Source organism: Amblyomma maculatum, chromosome 11, assembly GCF_055883805.1.
Source record: "Amblyomma maculatum isolate TAMU_Amacu chromosome 11, ASM5588380v1, whole genome shotgun sequence".
NCBI lineage: Eukaryota > Metazoa > Arthropoda > Arachnida > Ixodida > Ixodidae > Amblyomma > Amblyomma maculatum.
The window spans coordinates 111555280-111577553 of record NC_139354.1 but is presented as its reverse complement, the minus strand read 5'-3'; the positions used below and the strand labels follow the sequence as shown (position 1 = coordinate 111577553).

The 22274-nt window shown below is 46.4% G+C and overlaps 2 protein-coding genes across 2 annotated transcripts; both read right to left on the bottom strand.

The window, feature by feature from the left end:
* Positions 1-616: 616 nt before the first annotated feature.
* Positions 617-3217, bottom strand: LOC146174674 (vacuolar protein sorting-associated protein 4-like). The gene is made up of 2 exons (XM_084585563.1): positions 2490-3217; positions 617-1117 (listed from the first exon to the last, which is right to left on the bottom strand). The coding sequence occupies exons 1-2, from the start codon at positions 3215-3217 to the stop codon at positions 685-687; spliced, it is 1161 nt and encodes a 386-aa protein (XP_084441689.1). The 3' UTR covers positions 617-684.
* Positions 3218-8964: 5747 nt separating this feature from the next.
* Positions 8965-21909, bottom strand: LOC146174673 (vacuolar protein sorting-associated protein 4-like). Its single transcript, XM_084585556.1, has 2 exons — positions 21182-21909; positions 8965-9397 (listed from the first exon to the last, which is right to left on the bottom strand). The coding sequence occupies exons 1-2, from the start codon at positions 21907-21909 to the stop codon at positions 8965-8967; spliced, it is 1161 nt and encodes a 386-aa protein (XP_084441682.1).
* Between the last annotated feature and the right edge of the window lie 365 nt (positions 21910-22274).

Genomic DNA, 22274 nt, shown 5'->3' with positions numbered 1-22274 from the left:
GTTAGTGAAGAGCTTTTTGTGGTCCGCGAAACCCAAGCCTGCAAAAAAAGGAAGGTCACATGACAGCTATGGCCTGCTAGACGCAGTATTGCCGGGTTAAAAGCACGCAGGTTCAAAGTCGTCTTTAGTTTCTCAAAGCGAAAAAAAAAAAAAAAGACGCGAGAACAGAGTGGAAATTGAGAGCACGCGAGAAGGAGAGAGCGTTTGCTGCGTTTGCTAATGCCGGCGATGCAGGCGTCGGAGAAGCTCGAGCTTTGGCTACATGCTGCTGGACGGGGCTGCAGTGCAAAGCGCCTCGGATGTCCGACCAATCAGCAATGCGGTGATGGTAGGAGCCGAATCCCGAATGCATACCGGTGCCGACGTGTCGCCTATTACCTTCCCCACGTCCTCTGCAGACCATAGAGCGCTGACATATCGACTGCGCGGTTTTAGAGGCAAGTTCAAACCTTGACTCCATTTCAATTCCGCGACTTGCTCCCACAGCTGAGTCAACAGTCCGTTTACAAGTATTTCGCTCACCTTAGGAGCTCTTGTCAAACCCTCCACATGATGCCAAGTGCATGCCAAATTTTTGTATTTATTTTGTTGCTCACGAAAGGTGAGCATGCTCAGCCGCAATCGGAAAATTTGGTGCCAATTAAAAAAAAAACGAACACGAGGGTGACATTACGCTTTACACGTCTACGCGGACGTGCTGGCGTATTCTTCCTTGAACTTCAGACAATCCTGGACGTCTTCAGGGGTGTTCCTCGGCTTGTACTGCTCGAGAGCAGCACTGATCTCCTCGAAGGTTAAGTCTCCAGAGTCCTTGAATGTGCGCATTACAATGGAGAGGATGTCCTCCCCGCTGTAGCCCGCGCTCCGGTCGGCCAGCTCGATCCAGTGTTCATCGGTAAGCTTATTGGGTGACTTTCCAACGTGCTGCTTGAAGATGCGCATGCGTTCCTCGGGCCTCGGTAGCGGAATGAAAATGCGCTTCTGGAAAGCGTTGGCGAAGAACGAGTCGATCATCTTGGGCGCATTGGTGGTGGCTACGCAGAGCGTGATCTCGGCCGTGATGGTGTCGTTGATGAACTTTACCTCGTTGCCGATGCTCTGCCGGAGCTTCGCGTACCTGCATTGGTAGATAAGCATTTAGAACTAGGTTAGGGCTCTCTTAAAAAATATCCAATGAGACTCAAAGGCCGCGTTCACCTTCCGAACGAAAACTTGGCAAAGTCTCGCAAAGTGCAAAATATAGGGCGTGTATTGACCTAGTATATTTAAAGAGTGCTTCCAACCGGAGACACAAGAGAAGGTAGTACCGCACTGGGCGACATTTAGAAGTTGATTCAGCTGTTTTCACTCGGACCATATGTGAGCGAATATATAAAAAAAAAAAAGAAGGAAACTCCAAAGCACCTGCCTCGAATGGATCGAGTGGTAGCCTAAAGTGAGACAAAATCTGAAAAGCCCTACACTCAGCTTGCATTCATTTTTCGGGTTTACATGCAGAGGCTGGCGAAGGAGGTAAGGAACGAGGCGCGAGAGCAAGATCATAATGAGCCGAGCCATGGAATTGGCGCTGGCAATAGTGATAGTTTGGTTTGGTTTGCGGGGTTTAACGTCCCAAAGCGACTCAGGCTATCAGAGACGCCGTAGGGGAGGGCTCCGCAAATTTCGACCACCTGGAGTTCTTTAACATGCTCTGACATCGCACAGCACACGTCCGCCTAGATTTTCGCCTCCATCGAAAAGCGACCGCCGAGGCCGGGAGGCGTTCTTTTTTCAGGCGTTTGTGATGCGTTCGAAAAATAGATTTCGTTATGTTTTTTTCGTAGTCCCTGTCCCAGTTTACAGTGCTTAAGACAGCTAACTAAAAAATTACAATGCGCGTAACTCTTTGTCATTCCAGCTCTTCAGTTAATTTGAGCTACACCTATGTTGATAATTTCTTCCTTGCATTACGATTACCAAATATTTGACACAGTAATGTTCGCTGACCAAGAAGCATGCCACATTTTTGCCATCGCAATGGCTTCGCCAACGCCGGCAGCGACAAAGACAGGCGCTAGTTATACCGATAAACACGGCGCCATTGAAATATATATGCCAATGGCTGGCCCCCGAGCGATTGTCGGGAGAAAGTTTTTTGAACTTCGTCGTGCGGCAGTAATGTATGTTTGAAGCCTCTCTTCACGCCACCTTCTCTCGCAATGCGAAATTTCCTAAACTGGATTACAAGATCTTCGCTCAAGCTTATCATTTTTGTAAAACAAAATAATATTCCGTTTTTAACGAAAGTGCATTACACCATGATGTACCCATCAATTGACATCGCCATCCTTGCACGACTTCAAGTCATTCGTCACTACTCGTCTCGTAGTTCATGCAGGCTATTGCACATAAGTTCTGCAAACGAGAATTATCTATCAGTGAATAGGCTGAACACGCCTACGGCAGCTCAAGATAAGGAAAAACGAAATAGTCAGGAAAAACATACTCACCTATGCTCTTCAGCGGGCTTATCGCAGGGCTTGAAGAGTTCGTGGACGTCTTGGAGAACCAGGAGACACCAGGATGCCAGTCTACCTGCCTTGAAGAGAGACTTGACATAGAGGTCTTCTGCACCTTCGGGAGCATCTCTGATCAACGACGCGACGTTGACGTCAATGCAGACCCAGTCCTTCGCGGCCCCAATCATAGCTTTGGTGAGGTAGCTTTTGCCGCACCCGGTTGGGCCGAACAACAGGATGGACTTGAGAGTCTTTCGCTTGCCAGTAAACATGACCGGATGTTTGATAGGGCACCTGTCCAATATGGCGAGCTTGAGGATGAACTTTGGCGTCTCGTGGCCGATGACGTCGGACCACTTGACCGGCTTGTCGGGTGTGATGGCAAGCACTCCCGGAAGCCTGTTCATGTTCGAGGTTGCCTCGAAGTCGTTGATATCTGCGTCCTGCTTTGATCGGTCAGGTTGCGGGTGTGTCGGCTTCCGGTACTTGTCATTGGGGGTGATGATCCTCAGGAGGTCCTCGTTGCGCTCTTGAAACCGAATGCACTGGAAGAGCATGTCCTCGATGATCGTGAGGTAGGTCTGCAGTGTCTGCTTGTACATGACGAAGGCCTGGGGGAGCTTCTTGTCTCGGTCATGCTGCTCGGCCTTCGTCGCCTGCTCGTTCGCTTTTTCTAGGACGGTCTGGAAGGCGGCCGCCGAATATTTCTCGCTTGCCATAGCTGCCTCCACTGCCGCTTGCTTCGGTGGCCGCCGGCTGCCGGAACGCGCTCGCACTCTTCGCCCTCTTCTTCACCCACCAAACTTCCGTCTTGAGTCAGGATCAGGACCCTTTTCATATAGACAACGCTAGCACTCATGGCGTCCGGTGTCAACGTTGGAAATATAGACGCACTATTTATTCCTATGCAGTGATTTACAATTTGTTAATTAACTATGGATTAATTGTGACAGGTAAATAAGAAGCAATTGTATAGCATGCTAGAAATGTAATACGAGTAAAAATACAGGTACAATTCGGACGCAGAAGCCTAAACTCTGGGCAATGCAAGCAATAAAACTGAAAAAAAAGAAATATATATCCTTAACTAGTAATATAGCCTTCAATGACAAAAACATGCTAGGGGAGCACGGAATTTCTGCATACATGCAGGATTTTTTATTTTTGAAACAATTTTTGTGAGTAAGCTGTGCACGAGAAATTTTAATGAAAAAGAAGAATATGGTTATTTCTGTTATAGGTGTGTTGTGTCTAATGTTTCAATTTCGGTTTTCTCCTCTTTCGGTTTCTGTTCTGTAGGTAATGCTTGTCTCTAATTACATATTGGCTTGCCCGCTCACGTGAACCAAGCATTATATAGACGGCACTCACAGAAAAAAAACAGGCTCTTTCAAAATCACTCGACGCTGATTGTCGTTTCGTGCCGATGGGATTGCGTCTGCCTTTTCGCCGGACGTCATTGATTTTATGACTATGTGCTGCCCTCTACCGTAGCCTCCACCGCTCAGTGAACTAATAGGGGGGTGTGCGGATGTGTGTGGTACGTACTTTGAACTGCATAAGTGTCTGAGCAAATATTAGTTGTCGATGTTTTGTGTGTATATACGAAGAGAGAATGTCCTATGTACTATATTTTTTACCTATCTAAAAAATATATGAATGCTTCTTACGTGCCTCTTCTACATGAGGCTTGCTGCATTACAAATTTTTCTTTGCCATTGTACTTTTGCTAAAACGAATTTCAATCTACTTGTTACTCATTTTTGTTACGGAGGGAGCATATGTTATATCGTGTGTTCTGCCTATAGCTCCAGTTTCGATTTTGCCCTGTTTCGCTTTCTGTTCTGTAGATTGGGCTTGCACTTGTTTTTGTCTTAACTTGGATAATAGCTTGTCCAGTCACGTGAATCGAGTGGACGGAGCTGTGAGAATAAATGGACTCTTTCGACATGGACTCTTGACGTGTGACTCTCTGCTCTCCTTTTTGCCGGCTGCCTAGGCCGACACAATTTCGGTTCAACTGAGCAGTATAAGGTGGCCATTGCTTTAGCATATAATGGCATCCTACATTTCTAAGCACCGCTATACCGATCGAGTCCACAGCTTCGCTTAAGGTTTCAAATACCACTGAGAACAGTGAAACAAGGGGAATAGCGGCTACGTAAAATAAATAAAAGTTTAGAAATTATGAAATACAGAACGCCACAATGCAGACCACTTGCCCCTGGCCTTCAAAACAACACCAAGCGAAAAAATAGATTGATCTTTTGATGCAAATATTACCGTGCAATATTACCTTTGCAACAGAATATTCATAACGTCTACAATAATGAACACAATGTTTCAGAATTATGCAAAACATGAATCGAATTAAAACAATAATGTACAGAAAGTTTTCGTAAAAATCAACAGAGGCTTGAAAATTTCACTGCTTAAGTAGTAGTCAGCCTAACAACGGATACTTGGCAGTGCAAGGTGGGCTGTGTGAACTGCTGCCTACTTAAAGGAAAAATAAAGCTAGCGGAAGGAACACAATTAAACAGAAAAACGAAACATGGCGACGCGTCGTTCTGTAAAACATTACAAGCCTTCCAGCCATTCAGGGCCTTCGAGGTGCTATCTCTGGTGTTGTAATGGTGGAGGGTAAAATATTCCAGGAATATTGCAAACTTTGGCTCGTCTTGCTACGCCGAGGCAGCGGCGCCACCCACCTCTCTGACGTTGAGGGAAAGGAAGGGGGCGGAGCTTCCTAGCTGAGGGTGCATGGACAGGTCTATGCACAACAGTCATAGGAGTTCCAGGAGCTAAAATCTAACTAGAGTTTATTTAAGTCTCTATACATGCGGAAATACGGAATCAATGAGAGTTCCGAGCCTAAACCCGTTATGTGCTCGTTCTCAATTTTGTTGCTTTCTCGAGGTGGTACAAGTGTACTTTAATTTTGATTTAGTTGCCTTATTTATTGCACTCAGCGTCCATTTTTAAATGTTCCTGATTTATTTTTTTCTGTACTTTATTTTATTTCAGTTTCCCATTTTTTATCACTCCATTTTTTTTATACATACTTATTTTGTTTATCATGCCATCTATGCTTCCCTTTTCCTCAATGCCCTCCGGCGTCCTTATGCTGGACAAGAATTGCGGACATGTTCGCATGAAGTCGGCATGAGGAGTGGTTAGCGCTCTTGGAACACAGAAGGGCGGGGGTATTTTGCTGGGGTGGAGAGGGTTTTCTTTTAAAACGGAAGCCTTTCTAGGTTCATGGTGACCTTAGTGTCCTTTCGGCGGGTCGTATTGCCGTTCCCCGAAAACTGCAGCAACGGAAGTGCCGGGTGCGTCACTCAAAAATAAAACACAACCTTACGTTTTGTTCGAGCATGAAGCGTAGTGTGTTAACTGAAATGAAGTATTAAAAAAATAGTTTTATTAATTAAAATCATGTTTTTGTAAAGAGCGTAATACATCAGAGGCATCCGTCGCGCCATTTTTGCGACGTTGAATTAGTTAATTCGAAAAATCGCCGCAGCGTAAATCCGTAAAAAAAAGAAAGTTAAAGCATGTTCAAAGGTGATTGTTTCTGAAAGGTCTTTCTGAACGCAACCTAAAGGTAACATAAACTCACTGAAGGCAGGAAATGATTACGGGTAAGGTTTCGTATAGTATAACCACTAGCGTCACATCCTGACTGCGTTCGCGGCTGGATTTGCTGCTCTTAAGAACAAAAAAAAAAAGATATTATGCAACCTAAAGGGGAACATACCCCAGAAAATATGGTCGTAAATTATTTGAATGATGTGAATTTAAAAATAAAAACTTTTCTACAGGAATCGAACACATGTCTTACAATCAGGTACGTGGTGTGAATCCATTGCGCCACAGAAGCTTTTTTTTTTCTTTATTGCATGAAAAAACTTTCGTAAAAAAGGAACAACTCCACTTACTTAGACATGTCCATGTCTAAAGTTACTGGGCTGCTTAATACGAGCCCGTCATATCCCCAGCCCGACAATGCACAATCATCAGAGCATCAAAAGTCTGGGAGACAAACACATGCGTCTAGATACGGCATCCAGTTTGGAGGTTCTTCACGTGCAGCATATACACTTCTCACCAAAGCACACTGCTCCCGAAACACGAATTTGGACGATCTTGGTGGCTCTGCATGCCTGTCGATCATGCGGCTTTTCCAAAGGCTGAACAGTTCCATCAACACAAATAGATTGTAAGGCACGACAGAGTTTTTGTCAGGAGGCAAAAATCTAATTGTATAAGGCGTAATTTCAATGTCCTTTTTAAGAGTTCTTTGTAGTATGTCCCAAAAGAACATAGCATCACGGCACAGAATAAAGCAATGATCAATTGTCTCAGGCACGTTACAGAGACGACAATTTACCGACCAGGGCGCCACAGAAGCGACGGGTAGTGCGGTCTTTAAATGCGCTCTTATTTGTTTTGATTCAACGTACTAAAAATAGCGCGACGGACGTAACTGACATGATCAGAGGATTACTGCAAGCAATTTTAATTCAGCAAACTATTTTACTGCGCATGCAGTTTAGATTATTCACTTCAATGTATACTAAAAAAAGCATAGCTTTATTGACTTCCTTTTTGTTGTGCTTTATTTTTTACTGACGCCAACCGGCACTTCCATTGCTGCAGTTTGCTGGGAATGGCAATACGGTTCGGCGGGAATGTCGCCAGTTTGAAATTATATAGAAAAAACCTGTTTCCATTAGGAATAGTACCACAATCACTCGGATTTCCAGCAGAGCCCGCTAACCGTAACTCCACGCCGGGCTCGTGAGGAAACGATAGTAATTCTCTTTGTATCTTGAGAATGATAGTGGCAAATGACGATGCAGTTGGTGATTATGATAATGATTATAGTAGCGATGATATTGACGCTGCAATTAATGAAAATGATGAAGATGGTAGTAACGATAACAATGGCAGTGCATTTAGTTAATAATAATAGCTATAGTGATGATGACAGCAAGGATTACAATGATAATGCAATGTGTGACAACTGTTGTGAAGTGATTGAACCATTTTTGCTCTTAAGTGGACTTAAGCGCAGTCGAATTTTTTCGTCAATGAATGACGGTGGAATTTGGACACGCTCTGTCCACGCATCCTGCCCTTAGTTCTTTCTAGCTCGTAGTGACACGCTCTTATAACGCCACTTGTCCACCTCATGAGGGAAAGAATAAAACTTTAATGGGGAAAGAAAAGGTGAAGGTTGGGAAGGTGGCCAGCCCCTGCCTCCGAGACTGTGAGGATCTCCGCCGACACAGACCCATGCCACGGCTCGGGATGCCTTTGTCCCATTTCTGAGCGGCAGGGAGGGGCAGAAACACTTTCTTTCAAAAGAATTTCACGCAAGAGGCTAAACAAGTTCAACGCGACTAATATTGCCAGTCCACGTTAACCAGCTAGTTAAATGCAGCGCGCCTTGGCACTCAAGTTATCGTCGTCGACTTTGTTTCAGCGCGTTACAAAAACATAACACAAAAAAATGTACTAAGAATCAGGACGACCTGACTGTTTGTTCATACCTTTATGTATTGTAACTGTTGTAACGCCACGAAGCCAAGGTGTAGAACAAATTGGGCCCTATGCTTGCGCTGTTCGCTGTTTGGTGTCCCCCGTAGAAAAGGCACAAAGTAGTTTTTAATCCTTCACGTTTGAATCGCGAGGATACCTTGCAAACTTCAATACTTTTTTTCCAAGCGCAAACTAATTTGACCTTTGCCGCCTTTTTCTAGCAGCACGACTACGACAGTGCCCAGCACTCAGGAAGAAAACGAGACAAACAATCACCACGCTAAATCCATAATTTTGCAGATAACAGGCGATGACGCTTTTCGAGGCGTGTAGTTTTTGCAGCTATTTCCATCGACAGATGGCACAACGCCCTCTAGCCAAGGTTCTTTCTTTTACAAGCACGAAGCCACTACGCTGCAAAGAAGAAATGGTGCTTTTAGGCTGATCGGGTGAAGACGGGTTGCAAAATGCCACGGTAGATTCGAGAGGCTCGTCTTGCTCCACTGTCTTCAGAAAAGGGCATGGCATTTTCACGACATGTCAGCCTTTACAATTACAAGCGAGGCTCGTCTTTCGGGCTCCAATCACGCACAACGAAATTACCAAACACTTTGATGTACTTAATTAGAGCAATAGCCATATAAACAAAGCGTTTTAACACCAACGCATGCCCATCAGCCGGCTCTGTAAAACAGTTGAGATTTCACTCGGCGGAACACGAAAGGGTTGGACGCGTTGTATGTACGCATTTACGTAATTTCACGACTTCTACCTACCTAAGCAGCGCTATGTAAGACATTTTTCTCGAAAAGCCCGTCCATGCCAAACTTTCCTATCTGTTCTGCCGGTCTTTAACAAAGATTATTTCATCCCTTGAGACGATGAAGAAAGCAGAATGATGGCCTGATGTTTTACAACTTTATGCGGACGTGCAGGCGAAGTCTGCCTTGAACTTGAGACACTCTTGAATGTTTTCGGGCGTGTTGCTAGGCTTGTACTGGTCAACTGCAGCGGCGACTTCCTCGTAGGTAAAGTCTACCGACTCCTTGAACGTGTGCATAACAACGGAAAGGATGTCTTCCCCGCTGAAGCCTGAAGTCTTGTTGGCCAGCTGGATCCATTGCTCTTCGGTGATTTTGTTGGGCGAGCTTCCGACGTGCTGCTTCAATATGCGCATGCGTTCTTCAGCCCTCGGCAGCGGAATAAAGATGCGCTTCTGGAAGGTCGTCGCAAAGGACGACTCGATCATCTTGGGTGCACTGGTTGTGGCCACACACAGCGTGATCTCGGCCGTGATGGTCTCGTTGATGAACTTCAACTCACTGACGATGCTCTGCCGGAGTTTCTGGTACCTGCGCTTTAGATACGCGCAGTGAATGCTTTGTGAAATAATAATAACAAATCACAATCATTGAAACTTAGTTCAAGTTACGATCAGCAGCTTGGCGAAATCTGACAATTGATAAAAAGATGAGAAGTGCGTTCTGTTCGAGAAAGGGCACTTTGCAGATGAGCACAGGAAAGACCTGTGGAGATCCGAACGACGTTTGGAAGTTATTTTTTTCATGCCTGTGGATGTATTCTTCTAAGCGGCAAGTGTGCCAATGAATATATGAAAGAAATCATGAAGAAAACAAGCAATGTACTTGAATTATGTTTTGATAGAAGGCCAACAATATAATCCCTTAAGTGCGCATTCTACTTGTGTGCCCTTAGTGCGCCAATACGCCGAGATTAATTGTCGGGTGTGCCCTAAGTCAGCGGCAAAATTAAAATTGGTAATCTGGCGTCACACTGCACACAGCCGCAACAGCGCTTGTAATGTCTTGGATAAGTGAAATTTTCCAGTAATTTATTTCACTTTTTCGGGGAGCCATTTAGAATATCCGTGTCGTTTAAGTCATGCATATAATATTCCCCATGGAAACACTATTTCTTTTCGTAACACTAACGCTCACCCTTTTCTCACTTTACCATCGGCATTACCGTTACATATCCGTGTATGCTGATAAGCAAATCTGCTATATTTTTCTCATAGCGACGACTGGCTGTAAGTGGCGTAAGATGAGGCTTCCTTGGCTTATGACGCTGTGGAACTGCTCGATATATCACCCACTCCAGACCTTTGGAAGAGCAGCTACGAAGCGAAGCAAACGTTGGACGCTTGTCACCTCGCAGTCTTCCAAGCGTTTAAAAAAACAGCTCGGCTAAACCGCACGCAGAGGCGTGCATGCATGCATACGCACGCACGCATACATATATACGCCAGGACGCGCATCCATACAAGAAAAGAAAACAAAGAAATATGTGGGACTAAATGTTTTATGGGAAGGAGCAATATTGTGTGAAACCGACCCGCCCTCCCGGCGGGTCGGTTGACTACTCAACCGACCCGCCGGGAGGGCGCAGTGGTTACGGCACTCGACTACGTTTTCCAAGGATGTGGAATCGAATTCCGACCTCAGCAGCCGCTTTCCGATGGAGGCCAAAGTAACGCGCCCGTGTGCTGTGCGATGTCAGTGCACGTTCCAGAATCCCAGGTAGTCGAAATTTCCGGAGTCCTCCACTACGGCGTCTCTGATAGCCTGAGTCGCTTTAGGACGTTAAACCCCACAAAACCAAAACCAAAGGGGTACTCAACCACTTCTTATTTTACGCAATAGCGTCCCTTGAACACCAAAAACCATGTGTTAGCTTTGTTGGATGTGAGGGAATAATCGCTTTTATTCGACAAGGTCATGACGTCAGAAACACGTCTTGCGCGCGAATTTCAATCTCCCCACATAACTCGGGCTAAATGTGACGCCACGCATTAAAATAAAGAGTTTTAAAACATGGCGCGAATGCGTAATAAAGGTCGTCGTATATCTGAATGATGGAAGCTTGAATGAGTTTCAGCAGCTTTTGATCCGACGAATGTCGCACTGCGATCGAGACGAGCGAGACGCGCTAACAGCTGCGCCACGCAATGCTCGCTTGTAGGGGATCGAAACAACTGAAATCGAGTAGCGTGCCATGTGGTCTTACACATAAAGTGGTGTTCTTTGACTGTACGTATGTGTACAGTTAGGAAAGTAATAGTTGAAGTAACCATCAATCGAGTAACAATGCTGCTGCCTCTACACCGCGGTTTCTACATAGTGTCGCTGGTATCAGCAGCCACCGGAACCTCCGCGATTGCATGCACAACGCTACTTCGGCATATGGTGTGTGCGAGTATAAACTGCGTCGCTTTCCAGGAACACCTCTTAGGGTATTAGCTTCTTGCTGGATGCGGTTTTACAAATTGGTAGTGCGGTTCACATGTGCTTCAACGATTGTAAATTTTTTTATGAACGACGAGCATAATATGCCGACACAGTTCTTTCAGTAAATGTTTTCGCTCGTTGCAAGGAAGATCGAGCACAACTTTATTAGCAACATAATTTTGCAAGGTGATGGTGTCACAGACTTCTGTGCACAACATGGTACAACATCTGCGGCTTCTTGGTTAACGCATGGTGCCAGGCAACTCTGTACGTCTGCATTATTTCATAGGTCAAGGCTTCGACTTTAGAATACAAAATTATGTCGCTGGGCCTTGGAATAAATTTGGGACCAGGACAGGCCTTTATTTGGTATGTTTTATTGAGGCTTGAAAAAGAATTAGAAATTTCAATCATCGTCGTTGTTCAAAACGGTGTTCTTTATATAAATGCGGAGAGTAGAACGTCAAACGTCAAACGCGCTTTATAGTGGAGTGGTATGGCCCGCTTCTAATTTTCTTGCCGTTCGGTGTCTTATCTGCGTTTTCTTGTCGAGATGCAGCTCGGCATGCGGCAAGTCTTAGGCTTCCGTTTGTGGCACATGTACACACAGCTCACTACACAAATGAACGGCCAAACACGTCTTGCGGCTAACTCGCTCTCTTTTCTCCTAACGTTTTCTTCCATGCGCTGTCCTGAGCTATGCGGAGGAGAGAATGCACGCTAAGAAAGTATTTTGTAAACTGAACCTGTTCTGGACCTGCTACCTAATATTTCGTACTGAAGTTATCACGATTTTATTGCCAATAAATGAAGAGGCGGGGGGGGGGGGGGGGGGGGAGAGGGGGCACAGAAATTTCAGCGACCTACTTTGGGCGAGTGCTCTAATGTATGGCTCAGCAGTCGAACAATGAAGCAGCAATGGACTGCAGTTTTTGCCGAGTACGTGCACCCTTTCAGTAATACAATAGACTACGCTAACGCAGTGGTTCTCGCGAAATGAGTGGATGCAAAGACACGGCCCTTGAGTGAATCCCTGTTCATCCAACTACCACCCGATAGCACAAAATTGAAGAAACGCAACTTGTTGGGCCAGTTGTGCATGGTACTTGGAACAAAAAATTTAGGCAGAAAGGACAAGTTCACGAGGACGAAATGTACACATGACGATGCTGTGTACGTCTCCCCCAGAGTTGTCCTGTGGACTTTTCCCCGTTGTGTATGCGTACTTTCCGCTGATTTTTTCCAGATACCACAAAAGATCGTCAGTAAACATGATCATCATCCATTCATATGCACCAAATTGAGAACAAATTTCTCCTCAATTATTTCAATTTACTAATTCCTATGGAAGCCGTGGACACCTTGGTCCCATTGATTTTCTAATCTCATCCGACCAGCGAACTTTCTTTCGCTCCTTACTAAACCTATCCTCACTTGGATTCTTCCCTGTTATCCTCGAAGACCATCGGTTACTCCCCGTTCGCATTACATGCCCTGTCCATCCATTTCTTTTCGATTTCAGCTAAGATGTCCTTGAATCGCGTTCATCCTCTCACCACCTCTGCGTCCCTCTCCTAACTTAACGAATATTATTTTACTTTTGATAGCTCGCCCGAGATTCCAGTTTAAGTTTATCTATTTTCATTAGACTGCACGCTTCAGCAAAAGAGCGTATTTTGAGTAATGTAGAGCCGTTATAGTAGGTAATTTCCTTTATTGCTTGCAGATTATATATATATATATATATATATATATATATATATATATATATATATATATATATATATATATATTGTCACGCACTTCCCGCGGTCCTTATTGAAGGAAGATGAGGTTTGGCGGAATAAGGAGAAGAGGACGAGGAAGCTGGGTCTGTCCGCTGTAGTGTGCTAATCTCCAGCGTATCCTACCATCTGTGTAAATAAACGTCGTAACAAGTGTGGTGGAGTTTGCGGGCTACAGATCACCACGGAACCTCTCCTACTTCGCCGGAGCAGAAGAATTGCTGGGCTACCCCCCCCCCTTCGGACGGAGATGGCGCAAGCAGATGGTTCAACGCAGCACACGCCAGCAGCTCATCCGACCACCGCACAGCCTTATCGGGAACCCCGGCACTTCCATGGCAAGCCCGGGGAAGACGTGGATGACTGGCTCACCCACTACAATCGGGTGAGCAAATACAACCGCTGGGATGCGACTACCAAGTTGGCGAATGCGGTATTTTTTCTTGAAGAAACTGCGCTAACATGGTTTGACAATCATGAAGTATCTCTTACCACCTGGGATTGCTTCATGGAAGAAATGAGAGCGGGATTTGGTGATGCCGATGCTCGAAGAAAGAGCGTCGAACAGACTCTGGCTCAACGAGCGCAAGTACCGGGGGAGACCTGCACCACTTACATAGAAGAAGTCCTCAAGCTGTGCAGAATAGTTGATGTTCGGATGACTGAGGAAGACAGAGTGGGTCATCTCCTGAAAGGAATAGCGCAAGACGTGTACAACTTTCTTGTCTGCAAGGACGATTTGAATACCACCGCTGATGTAAGACGACACTGCCGCACGTTTGAATCTTTGAAGCGACGCCGTATCATTCCGAAGTTTGGTCGGCTGCCTAATGTGACAACTGTCGCTAGTGTGGATGTGTCTGAAACGACAAGCCTGACAGATACAATTCGCAAGATCGTCCGCGAAGAGCTTCGGAGGCATCAAGGTACTGGGGGCCACGTCACACCCGTCTACAGGAGCACCTCTTCGTCTGACAGCCCATCTTCTACCTGTTATGATCCCTCTGCTACGTCTCCTTCGGACACCCGATGCTCTGCTGCTCATCGCCCGAACACCCAGCCTCTCAACATCAACGCCTACAACAGCGAGCACTCTCGTCCTCCTCGTCGACCACATCCAGAGCATGAAACGTTTAATACAAGCGACGACGAACCTTATTCATCGAATGAACGTGAGCCGCCAGTGTGTTATGCCTGTGGGATGATCGGCCACATTTCCCGCTTTTGCCGCAACCGTCGTCCGTACCAGCAGTATCGCAGACAGTGGGTGAACTCTCGTACAAGGCTTCCTGCTGAAAATGATGATTCATATAGAAGAACACCTGGCCGGAATGAGTACAGATCAACAGCTAGCCGACAAGAACGCAGAATGGTGCTGAACCGAAACGAATCACCGGCCTCTGACCGTAGCCTGACACCACCATCTCGGCGCCTACGACAATCCCCTTCACCACGACGACGTTCGCCACCTCCGGGAAACTAGTGAGTGCGGCCGATGGAGGTGAGGTCGCAAATGATTCTAGCTTACCCATACATCTGCCCGTTTCGATGTTAAAGAACCGAATTGAAGTGTTTGTGGACGGTGTACGTGCTATGGCGTTGTTGGACACAGGTGCAACTATTTCTATTATAAGTCTCGCTTTTAAAAACTGCCTTGGTCGTAAAATTATGTTTGCTTGGGATAGTACGACAACATTATGTGGTGTTGGTGGCGAACCGCTTAACCCACTTGGAGTCTGTTCCGTGAATCTTGTTATCGCCGGCCACACATTCCGAACTGAATTCGCAGTACTTACTCGATCAACGCATGACGTAATTCTTGGACTCGATTTTCTGGAGCAATGTGGGGCCACTCTCGACTTTCGCAATGGAGACATTTCTGTGAGCACTCGAATTGAATCTGCTTTGCGTGAAAATTCGCGGACCCATCCTAGCACGCTTTCGGTTTCGGAAGACATAGTCATTCCTACAATGTCAGCACAGTTTATACGAGTTGTTAGTTCCAGCTGTGCCAGTGATGCGTTCGACGCTGTGGTTGAACCACTCACCCTCAACTGCGCGAAGAAAAGTATTCTGATTCCCCGCTGCATCATCTCAGTCATGAATGGCCATTCTTCTATGTGGACGACTAACTGCTCTAACGAACCTGTTGTATTACCACGTGGTCTAAAACTTGCCAACTTTGACGAAGACACTTTTAAATCAGTGGCCGTGATCAGCACAGACAATTTCCAGCCTACCGCATGCTCAGAAGAAGATGAGACAAAATTTCTGCCATGATTAACAAATCCCTGCCAACACGTGACCGTCACAGTTTAGTGGAAGTTCTGGCGAAACATACTGCGGCTTTCGATTTCTCTCGGGACTCGCCACCACGGATTGCCATGTCCCGTACTCAGCACCGAATCAATAGCGGAACTGCTGATCCAATCCGCCAGAAGCCTTATCGTGTATCCCCATCAGAGCGCCAAACAATCGAAGAACAAGTTCGTGACATGCTGCATAAGGGCATCATTCAGGAATCGTCTAGTCCGTGGGCTGCCCCTGTGATTCTAGTCAAAAAGAAAGATGGCACATGGCGATTTTGTGTTGATTATCGACGTTTGAATACTGTTACCAAGAAGGACGTGTATCCCCTGCCACGTATTGACGACGCCATTGATTGCTTACATTCCGCCTCCTATTTTTCCTCAGTTGACCTGCGATCAGGCTATTGGCAGATCCCCATGCACCCGGAAGATAAAGAAAAGACGGCATTCATCAACCCAGACGGGCTGTATGAATTTAATGTGATGCCGTTTGAATTATGTAACGCTCCAGCCACGTTCGAAAGATTCATGGATACAGTTTTGCGCGGGCTGAAGTGGCACATTTGTATGTGTTATTTGGACGATGTAGTGATATTCGGGACAACTTTTCATGAACACAACAGTCGATTAGAGATTGTCTTGGAGTGTATCGAGAAAGCTGGTCTGGTACTCAATTCCAAGAAATGTCGTTTTGGAGAACGCCAGACTGTGGTACTTGGACATCTTATAGACAAGGATGGAATCAGGCCTGATCCGAAAAAGATCGAAGCTGTCACTTGTTTTAAACCGCCGAAATCGTTAAAACAGCTCAGGAGTTTTTTGGGGCTTTGCTCCTATTTTCGGCGTTTTGTTCCGAAGTTTGCTGATCTAGCATATCCCCTTACTTGTCTTCTGCAAAAAGATGTGCCTTTCAAGTCGACTGCCGATTGTGACTCCGCCTTTCGTCAGTTAAAGTATATTTTGACATCAGGACCAGTACTACGCCACTTCTGTCCATCACCTCCAACAGAACTTCACACTGACGCCAGCGCAGTTGGAATTGGTGCTGTGCTCATACAGCGCCACAATGGCAATGAACATGTCGTTGCGTATGCAAGCCGTTCTTTGAGCAAGGCTGAGCGTAATTACACTGTAACTGAACAGCAATGCTTAGCTGTTGTATTCGGTGTGCAATGGTTTAGGTCATATCTTTATGGATGTGCATTTAAAATTGTGACGGACCATCATTCCTCATGTTGGCTTGTAAACCTTCGTGACCCCTGTGGACGCCTTCCGCGGTGGGTTTTGCGCCTTCAAGAATTCAATTTTACTGTGTCTTTTAGGAGTGGTCGTAAGCACGGTGATGCTGACTGCTTGTCACGGTTGCCACTTGAAACTACTGATTGCGACAATGAGGTCTTGGATGAATATATAGCTGCTATCTCTACAAGTTTCCCTGATGTTGGTGAATTCAAGATTGCGCAGCGGCACGACAACGAGCTGGCACCGCTTTTTGAGGCAGCAAGTTCCCGGAACCCTACGACCTCATTCTGCATTCGTGACGGTGTACTATACAGGAAGAACTACTCGTCAGTAGGTGCGCGGCTTCTTCTGGTAGTTCTTACAAGTCTTAGGTGTCAGGTTCTTCGGGTAATGCACGACGATGCCACAGCTGGACACTTGGGTTTCGCAAGAACATTGCACAGGACTAAGGAACGTTTTTATTGGTCGAAGATGCGTCAAACTACTCAACGTTATGTGGCCAGGTGCCTCCAGTGCCAGCGTTTCAAGCACCCAACCTGCTCACCGCCGGGTCATCTTCAGCCTATAACGCCACCACGAACCCCATTCGAACAGGCGGGAATTGATCTTCTAGGACCGTTTCCCCGTTCCTCCAACGGAAACCGCTGGGTCATAGAGTGCGTAGACTATCTTACGCGGCACTGTGAAACTGCTGCTATACCGTCAGCCACTGCTTCTGATGTCTCGGCGTTCCTCCTACGGTCCATCATTCTTCGACATGGGCCTCCTCGTGTGTTAATAAGCGATCGTGGCCGACAGTTTACGGCAGAAGTTGTAGAAGAACTTCGCCTCTGCTCATCCCATTTTCGCCATTCAACTCCTTACCACCCACAAACAAACGGTCTTACCGAACGCACCAATCGGACGCTTAGCAACATGCTCGCAATGTATGTCGACTCCCGCCACAAAAACTGGGATGAAGTCCTTCCGTTTATAACATATGCATTTAACACTGCTAAGCACGAAACGACAGGCTACAGTCCGTTTTTTCTTCTCTATGCACGACCTCCACGAAGCACTTTGGACACGTTTCTGCCTTTCTCACTCCCTGCTGAAACTTCACTAGCGCAAACTCTCTCTTTGGCTGAAGAAGCTCGTCGACTCGCTAGACTTCGCACTCTAGCCTCCCAGGAACGCTACAAGCAACGCTACGACAAGCGGCATCAAGATGTTAATTATGTCCCTGGTGACTTGGTGTGGCTTTGGACGCCGTTGCGTAAGCGTGGCTTGTGCCAGAAACTGTTGCACCACTATACTGGCCCTTTCGTTGTATTGGAACGCCTCAGCGCAGTAAACGTTGTAGTCTCTCGCGTGACCACCCAAGGACGTCGTTCTCGGAAGACTCAAGTAGTCCACGTGGCCCGCATGAAGCCCTTCTATCAACGTGACGAACCTTGACTCGCCCGGCGGGCATCGTCTGCGAAGGGGGCAGTGTCACGCACTTCCCGCGGTCCTTATTGAAGGAAGATGAGGTTTGGCGGAATAAGGAGAAGAGGACGAGGAAGCTGGGTCTGTCCGCTGTGGTGTGCTAATCTCCAGCGTATCCTACCATCTGTGTAAATAAACGTCGTAACAATATTTATTTTTAAAGGAGCTGACAGTCTACGAGTCCAAGGCAAACGTTGCGTTTTTTTGTCATCATCATCATCAGCCTGACTATACCCACTGCAGGGCGAAGGCCTCTCCCATTTTTCTCCACTTAACCCGGTTCTGTGCTAGCTGCATCCACTTGACCCCTGCGAACTTCCTAATCTCATCCGCCCACCTAACTTTCTGCTGCCCCCTGCTACGCTTTCCTTCCCTTGGAATCCAGTTTGTTACCCTAAGCGACCATTGATTATCCTCTCTTCGCACTACATGTCCTGCCCATGTCCATTTCTTCTTTTTAATTTCCACTAGAATGTCGGTAACTTGAGTTATTTCTCTGACCCAATCTGCACGCTTCCTATCTCTTAATGTTACCCCTACCATTTTTCGTTCCGTAGCCCTCTGGGTTGTTCTCAACTTAAGTAGAACTCTCTTGGTTAGCCTCCACGTTTAAGCGCCATAGGTGAGTACAGGTAAGATGCAACTGTTATATACTTTCCTCTTGAGCGATACCGGTAAACTGCTAGTCATAATCTGCGAGTGCTTGCCAAATGCGCTCCATCCCAATCTTATTCTTCTTGTTATTTCCTTTTCAAGGTCAGGATCTGCGGTTACTACCTGTCCTAAGTAGACATATTCGCCTACTACTTCCAGTACTTCGCTACCTAATGTAAACTGCTGTTCCTTTCCGAGGCTGTTGAACATTACCTTAGTCTTCTGCATATTGATTTTCAAGCCTACCTTTCTACTTTTCCTGTCTAGGCCATCAATCATTATTTGCACTTCATCCCCCGAGTTTCTTAGCAAGGCAATGTCTGCAGCAAATCGCAGATTACTGAGGTATTCTCCATCTACCCTTATCCCTAATTGCTCCCATTCCAAGTCTCTGAATACTTCCTCTAAGCAAGCTGTGAATAGTACTGGGGAGATTGTGTCTCCTTGCCTAACACCTTTCTTTATGGGAATTTTGTTACTTTGTTTATGCAGAACTATGGTTGCTGTGCAGCCACTATATATATCTTCCAGCACTTTCACGTATGGCTCGTCTACCCCCTGATTTTGCAATGCCTGCATCACCGCCGAGGTTTCCACTGAGTCAAATGCTTTTTCGTAATCAATGAATGCTGTGTATAAGGGCTGGTTATTTTCCGAGCATTTTTCTATCACCTGATTGATGGTATGGATATGATCGATATTAGAGTACCGTTTCCGAAACCCTGCTTGATCCTTTGCTTGATTGAAGTCTAAGGTTGTCCTGATTCTATTAGCGATTACCTTAGTAAATACCTTATACGTAACAGACAGCAAGCTGATTGGTCTGTAATTTTTAAGGTCCTTAGAGTCCCCTTTCTTGTGAATGAGGATAATGTTTGCATTCTTCCATGGTTCCGGTACCGTAGATGACACCAGGCACTGCGTATAAAGGAAGGCCAGTTTTTCTAGCACGATATCCCCCCCCCCCCCGCCCTTCAGCAAATCTGTAGTTATCTGATCCTCTCCCGCTGATTTCCCCCTTTTCATAGTTTCTAATGCTTTCTTGACCTCGCCCTTCGTCACTGGTGGAACGTCTGACTGTTTTTCCCTAACGCCAATCTCAGTACGGTCCTGACTACTTTGGCTACTGTAGAGATCTGTATAGAGCTCCTCGGCTACTTTGACTATCTTATCCATATTCTTGATGACGTTGCCCGCCTTGCCCCTTATCGCATACATCTGGTTTTTGCCTATGCCCAATTTCTTCTTCACCGCTTTAACGGTTACCCCGTTCTTTACAGCGTGCTCAATTTTCTCCATGTTATACTTCCTTATATCGGCCACCTTGCGCTTATTGATTAGCTTTGATATCTCGGCCAATTCAATCCGGTCTGTTGGATTGAAAGCTTTCATACTCTGGCGTTTCTTAATCAAATCTTTCGTCTCCTTAGACAGCTTACCGGTATCCTCTCTTACTAACCTACCGCCGACTTCTACCGCGCACTCAGTAATGATATCTCTGAAATTATTGTTCCTTGCTTCTAGGGTAATGCCGCCATCCTCTGTTAGAGCTGAATACCTATTCTGTAGCGAGATCCTGAACTCTTCTGCCCTCCCCCTCACCGCTAATTCGTTGATGGGTTTTTTTCTTACTAATCTGTTGCGTTCCTTCTTCAGATTTAGGCTGATTCGGGACCTCACCATCCTGTGGTCACTGCATCGCACTTTCCCGATTACCTCTACATCTACAGTTTTTTTTTTATTTGACAAGAATTAGTCTTATGGTGATTATCGAGATAAAGAATATTAAATGCAAAGCGGAAGGAAAAACTACGTACCGATGGTGGGGGTCGAACCCACGACCTCCGAATATCGCGTCCAGTGCTCTTCCAACTGAGCTATAAATCGACGGCTGTCCAACCTTCTGATTGCTTGGATATTTATGTTGACTAACAGAAACCTTTAAGCGTTGATCAGCGCCACCCTCGTCCCTAGCGGCGGATGTGGCAAATCCTGTTATACCGCGAGTGTCGGTAGTACGTGATCATCAGGGAGCGCGGCAGCTGTGCGAGAACCCACCTACACTACCTTTTTGACTTCCAGACTGCCAGAACCGAGACCCTCGCAAGCTATTATGCAGACAATTGAAAGGGAGATGAGGGGCTCGTTTTTATAGTTTAAAGGAGCCGACACTCTACGAGTCCAAGGCAAACGTTAGGTTTTTTTTTTGGTATTTGACAAGACGTAGTCATATTGGGATTATCGGGATAAAGAATATTAAATGCAAAGCGGAAGGAAAAACAACGCGCCGATGGTGGAAATCGAACCCACGACCTCCGAATATTGCGTTCAGCGCTCTTCCAACGGAGCTACATCGACGGCTAACTTTGTCTAAGGGGCTACGCGCAGCGCAAGACGTACCACAGGAAGTGATGAAGACAAGACATACGCACCTGTGTTCTTCAACAGGCTTTTCGCACGGTCGGAATAGCTCGTGGACATCTTGCAACACCAGAATACCCCAGGCAGCCAGCCTAGCCGCCTTGAACAGGGACTTCACGTAGAGGTCTTCTGCACCCTCGGGCGCATCTCTGATCAACAACCCAACGTCGACGTCAATGCAGACCCAGTCCTTCGCGGCCCCGATCATTGCTTTGGTAAGGTAGGTTTTGCCGCACCCTGCTGGGCCGTACAAAAGAATCGTCTTCAGAGTCTGTCGCTTTCCGGTAAACATGACGGGATGCTTGATAGGGCACCTGTCCAGGATTGCGAGCCTGAGGACGAACTTTGGCGTGTTGTGGCCGATGACGTGGGACCACTTGACAGTCTGGTCGGGTGAAATGCAGACCACTCCGGGCAGCCTGTTCAGAATAGAGGTCGCCTCGAAATCGTTGGCATCTGCGTCCTGCTTAGACAGGTCAGATTGCAGCCGCGTTGGCTTTCGGTAGTTATCGTTGGGGGTGATTACCCTGAGAAGGTCCTCGTTTCGTTCCATAAAGTGGATGCATTGAAAGAGCATATCCTCGATGATCGTGAGGTAGGTCTGCAGGAGCTGCTTGTACATTATGAAGGCTTCCATATCCTTTTTGTCCCTGTCATGCTGATCTGCCTTTGCGGCCTGCTCACTCGCTTTTTCCAGTGCGGTCTGCAAATCGGCTGCAGAATATTTCTCGTTCGCCATGGCTGCCTATGGTGACGAGTGCTTCAGCGGCTGGCTTCCGAAACACGGCCGTACTATTCGTCTTCTTCTACTCGGGGCAGGTTTGTGTCTGATGATGGAATTTTAGCCGCGTTAAACTACGAAAGCTAGGGCTCGTGGCCAGTTGGTGTCTGTGATTCGACACTTAGACTTCTAGTAATAGTTCATGACTTCAATATTTTTTAGAAGAAAATGAGATCATTGGGCGTTGATCTTGGCGGCATCGAGGCCGCCTTTCAAAAGGCGGCGTGGCACACCGTTTTAGTGCCAGTTTGAGATGGCTTCGACAATCCGATCTGTACCAGCGCATTGCATTTCGTACGAGCAAATATTTCCAAAGCAAACTG